This window comes from Penaeus chinensis, chromosome 5 (assembly GCF_019202785.1).
Source record: "Penaeus chinensis breed Huanghai No. 1 chromosome 5, ASM1920278v2, whole genome shotgun sequence".
Taxonomy (NCBI): Eukaryota; Metazoa; Arthropoda; class Malacostraca; order Decapoda; family Penaeidae; genus Penaeus; species Penaeus chinensis.
This window is the reverse complement of record NC_061823.1, coordinates 18899164-18904163: the sequence shown is the minus strand read 5'-3', so window position 1 is coordinate 18904163 and position 5000 is coordinate 18899164. Positions and strand designations below refer to the sequence as shown.

Genomic DNA, 5000 nt, shown 5'->3' with positions numbered 1-5000 from the left:
GATAACAACAACAATAATAATAATAATAATAATAATAACAATAATAATAATGTAGTGATAATGATGTTAATAATAAAATATAAATAATAGGAATAGGAATGGAAATAATAATAATAATAATAATCATAATAATAATAATAATAATAATGACAAAAAAATAACAATAATAGTAGTAGTAGTAGTAGCAATAATAATAATAATAATAATAATAATAATAATAATAATAACAGTAACACTAAAAGTAATAATAATGATAATAATTGTTTTAACAACATGAACAATAATATCACCACATACCATTGTCATCAAAGTACATTACTCAATATATTTTTTTCGTTTTGTTTAAATTTGATAAACCACATGCAGTATGGACTTATAAAAGACAAAACACAAATGAAAACTAAAATAAAAGCATTGTTGCCTACTTAAAAAGAGACCAAAGAAATCAGCCAAGACACAAGCCAGTCTACTACCGCCTAGTTGAAGCCCTGTCAAGATCGCCGGTGCGAACGAGATCTCATCGAAGTTCTCATGGAAAAACTGCTTATAAACAATATGGATAGTAGTACTAGATGTCATAGCAACGACAACGACAATTATAAGAATGACGATAATAATGACATAATAATAATAATAATAATAATTATAATAATAATAATAATAATAATAATAATAATAATAATAATAATAAAAATAATAATAATAATAATTATAATACTAATAATAACAACAATAATAATAATAATTAATAATTACAAAAAAAAGGAAAAATGCTGATAACAAGTACAATCACAATTATAACCATACAAAATCCTGTGAGGTTATTAGCCTAACAAACTATGTATGTATATATGTACATCGTAACTGGAGTTTGTTCTTCGGTCGACAATTTGCTCTTTTTCTTCATCGTACATGTTTGTTTTTTCTTGAATAGCATCGAATGGATAACAAGAAATTAAATATGAATAACTTCTATTTTTTTGACAAAAGGAAATCGTTCTCACAACAGAAAAAACAACTTTTCAACAGATACTAAACGTGACTTTATATTTTTTGTCGGAATGAGACAAGTTTCACAACTATTCGAACTCTTCTACATTCCTGGCTACTAAAGCTTTTTTTTGTTTTGTTTTGTTTACATGTTAGTCACAACGTACAAAAAACTGCATATAAAGGAAATATCCATCAAATTCTGAAGCATGCTTGTCATTAGTTCAAATTTCAAGGCAAATTTTTTTTTCGTTTTTTGGGGGTATTTTTTGTTTTTAGATACAGGTCACCTTTCAATAGAGAGAAGTCAAGTTTGAACACATTTTATCATTAAAGTACCATATAGAGTCGTGATGTAAACCACCATTTCGAGAAAAAATAAAAAGAGAAAGAAAAACTTTTGTTCCTATTTTGTTCCATTAAGCGTCCTTTTTCCTTTTTCAGGGACCCAAGTCGTTCCATAGAAATTCTCATGAAACGCAAATCCCTGGGACTCTCGTCGCAGCTGGTCCCGGCCTCTCCATCGCAGGCCTTGCTCCCTCTCGCGTCGCTGTCGCTGTGGCACAAGTCAACATCAAGTCCATCCGTATCCGATGAGTGACCGAGCAAGAAAACAATTACTGAAGTCCGGGTTTGGTCGTCAAATGGGTGGATTACCTCACTGGGAAACTTTTTTCTTTCGTTTTATCTTTATTGGCTCTCCTTCACACCTGTCAGTCAGAGCAGTCCAGCCCGTGGGCGTGCGCGCACACGTGGCCACGCAACGTCCGCCGTCAGCACTAGACGGAGCGAACGTCGCACGGCGGGGGGGAGGGAGGGAAGGGGGCCATCCCTCGGGCTCTGGCGGCGGCGGCGACACGCTCTAGTTGCCGTTCACGGCCGACTGCGCGGGCTTGCGAGGCGGGGGCGGGCGACGGGCAGGGGACTGCCTGGCGGGTGTGCCCTCGTGCCGTGGCGGCCGCCTACGGTTTAGCGTGCCCTCGCGGCTGGAGGGCGCATCAGGGGGGCCCCGGCCGGCGCCCCGACGCGGCCCGTAGTCGCCGCCCGGAGTGCGCTCTTTAGCGGCGCGCGCGGACGGGGGCTGAGCGTCCCAGTTCTCGCCGGCGTTGGCATGCCAGCTCTCGCCGGCGCCGTGCGAGCCCCAGTTCTCGCCAGTGTTGGCGTGCCAGCTCTCGCCCGTGTGCGAGCCCCAGTTCTCCTCGCTGCCCCAGCCCTCGTCCGCCGACGTCCCGAAGCCCTCGCCGTCGCCCATCTCGGAGCCGCCGCCGCCGCCGCGACGCCGGAACTTGCGGTGGCGGCGCCGGCGCCTCTTGCCCTCGCTCGTCACGGAATCTGCACAAGACACGGAGACCCTTGTTATATAGCTACACAAAACAATAGAATACTAAACATTTAGATTAATTGGTGGGGAACACACACACACACACACACACACACACACACACACACACACACACACACACACACACACACACACACACACACACACACACACACACACACACACACACACACACACACACACACACACACACACAGAGAGAGAGAGAGAGAGAGAGAGAGAGAGAGAGAGAGAGAGAGAGAGAGAGAGAGAGAGAGAGAGAGAGAGAGAGAGAATGTCTGATAGGTTGGGAGGTTGGCGAAGGGAGGATAAGTGGGGAAACCGAGGTCCGGGCTGCATCCAAGAATGGGCATAATAGAATGCGTGGAACTGAAAGAGGGACATTACATAAGGGTGGGTCAGAGTGTGACTTCAGATAAGAGTGTGTTAGACGGGTGTTGCCATTGCGTAAGCGGGCGACAGCCGTCTCTCGACGTCTGTTCCGATGAAATGGAGCTGACCAGGAGGAGAATGATAGTTTTACAATATATAATTTATTAGTGCGGAAACTTAACCAGAAAGATTGCCATCGGTTATACAAGGTCTTAAAGTGGGGGTAATAATCCGTGGCTGGGGTTGATGTGGACATAGCGGCGTAGCGTGCTAGAGTATCTGCCTGTCCATTGCCGGGGATTCCAACATGGCTCGGCACCCAGCAAAATCTGACTGTTTTATGTCGAGTGGACAGGTAGAATAAGCAGTTCTGGATCTTACAAACAAGGGTGTTGGTCGAGTGTATTGACTTTGAGAGTTAATGAATTACGGGAGTCAGTAAAAAAAATAAAAAAGAAAGAAGAAAGTGAGTATGTATGTTTTAAGGCAAAAACACATATACTCACATATATACAGTTCTGTAGTAAGGACACTGGATTCAGGAGGGAGGGAGTATTTGAAAGTGCGAGTTGGGAAGGTTAATGTGAAACCAGCACCAGAGATGGATTTGGAGCCATCAATGTAAACACGAATACTGGAGGAATAAATTGAGATATGGTCAAAGAAGTGGGTGAGAAGGACAGAAGGGGGGGATATCAGATTGTAGTGGGTCAGGGAAAACAGACGAGCAAATACGGGGGCAATGGAGGGACAGAATGGACAGAGAACGGGAGAGGTCGAAGTGGGGGAAAAGGGGAATGGGAGAGGAGGGTATCCATGCGAGTGGAGAAAGGAGTCGGTAAACGTGGAGAAGAAGCAAAGGTAGGAAATAGGGATTGTTGGATAGTAAGTGAGGGGAAGTTAGTGGAATCGTACATAACATCGGAGAGAGAGAAGGGTACAGCGTCGAGAGAGAGAGATGGTATGCCTGATTCAGTGTACAGGTTCTCAATTAGAGAGGAGCAGAAGGCACCTAGGGCTAAGTGAAGACCAAGTGATGGATTGTATCAAGTTGGGCAAGGAGAGAAGTTGAGGCAGAGGAGTAGATATGGCATCCATAATCGAGAGTGGAAAGGATCACGGTAACATGAAGATGAAGGAGAGTTTTGCGATCTGAGCCGCAGGGTATATGGGATAGAGTATAAAATTCGGAGACGGCGGCGAGTTTTCTCTATAATGTAAAGGATATGGTCTTGCTAGGACAGTTTGGAGTCAAAAATATCGCCTAGGAATTTGCCATATAAGGAGAGTGGAGGTTGATGACCTACATGTGCAAGAGAGAAAATGATGGAGGAAAGATTCAGTACAGGAATGCCTGTGGAACGGCAATGTTTGGCAGGATGTCCTAAACGCCAACAATTTTGGCACTGACGGGGAGGAGGTTGATATGGTCGGACAGGACAGGATTCTCCACTGATATATACATTAAAGGGAAGGTCATGTCTACGGACAGTAATTTTGGCAATGTTAGTGGGATTCTTACGATGACCTCTGGGAGGAATGGAGTAGCACTGTACTGATATCGCATCATAATCCGTGAGACAGGCAAGTAAGTCTTCTCCACAATCTGACCAAAATTTGTTATAGATAGGGCAATTTGCTGGGGCGATAGAAACAGCTCCGGTGCAAGTATTAAGGGTTGGATGAGGTTCTGCAGGAATGGGGTTACCAGAGAGATCTGTTAGATTTGATAATGCTATAGCTTGGTTTTCAGATGTTCCTGTGATGAGACAGAAGGATAGGGTAGGCTACGGAAAGATACTTTGCCTACTTGTTTCTGGAGACATTGCTGGAAGAGAAGAGTGTTGTCAGAGTAGGGAGCTGTGGGGGATCACGAGAAATCGGTCCTATTTGGCTGGGCTAAACAGTGTGTTTAAGATTTTTGTAGAGATGGGGGTAGTAGAAGCACGGGGGGCGTGTGGAAGAGGGAGAAGTGTTGAGGGAGGTAGTATTATGGAGAGAGGGCCAATAAGGCTGTAGAGTAGTAATAAGGGAGGATGGTGTAATTGAAGAAGAAGGTTGAGGGGATAGAGGTGATGAAGTCGAGCATATTGGGAGAGTAGAAATATCTCCCGGGGGTTGAGTGTTGATTTGGGTGATAGTAGTTGTTGTGTTCAGAGCCATGTTAAAGGAGAGCCTGGGGTCAGGGAATCGGGAGGGGCTATTTGATGCAGGGGCAAGTCTCATTGCCCCTAATAATGGTATAACATTATTGGCTATGGCAAGCCTAGAGAATGTTGGGGAGAGAAATAATCCA

The 5000-nt window shown here is 43.9% G+C and overlaps 1 protein-coding gene across 2 annotated transcripts in view; it reads right to left on the bottom strand.

Moving 5' to 3' along the window:
• Positions 1 to 1019: 1019 nt before the first annotated feature.
• The window catches only part of LOC125025632 (fragile X mental retardation syndrome-related protein 1-like), a 67892-nt gene continuing 63911 nt past the window's right edge, over positions 1020 to 5000 (bottom strand). For both annotated transcript variants that reach the window (XM_047613698.1, XM_047613699.1), the window contains exon 11: positions 1020 to 2322. In XM_047613698.1, coding sequence (XP_047469654.1) covers positions 1853 to 2322 — 470 coding nt within the window. In that variant the 3' untranslated portion in view covers positions 1020 to 1852. The remainder of the gene's footprint in view (positions 2323 to 5000) is intronic.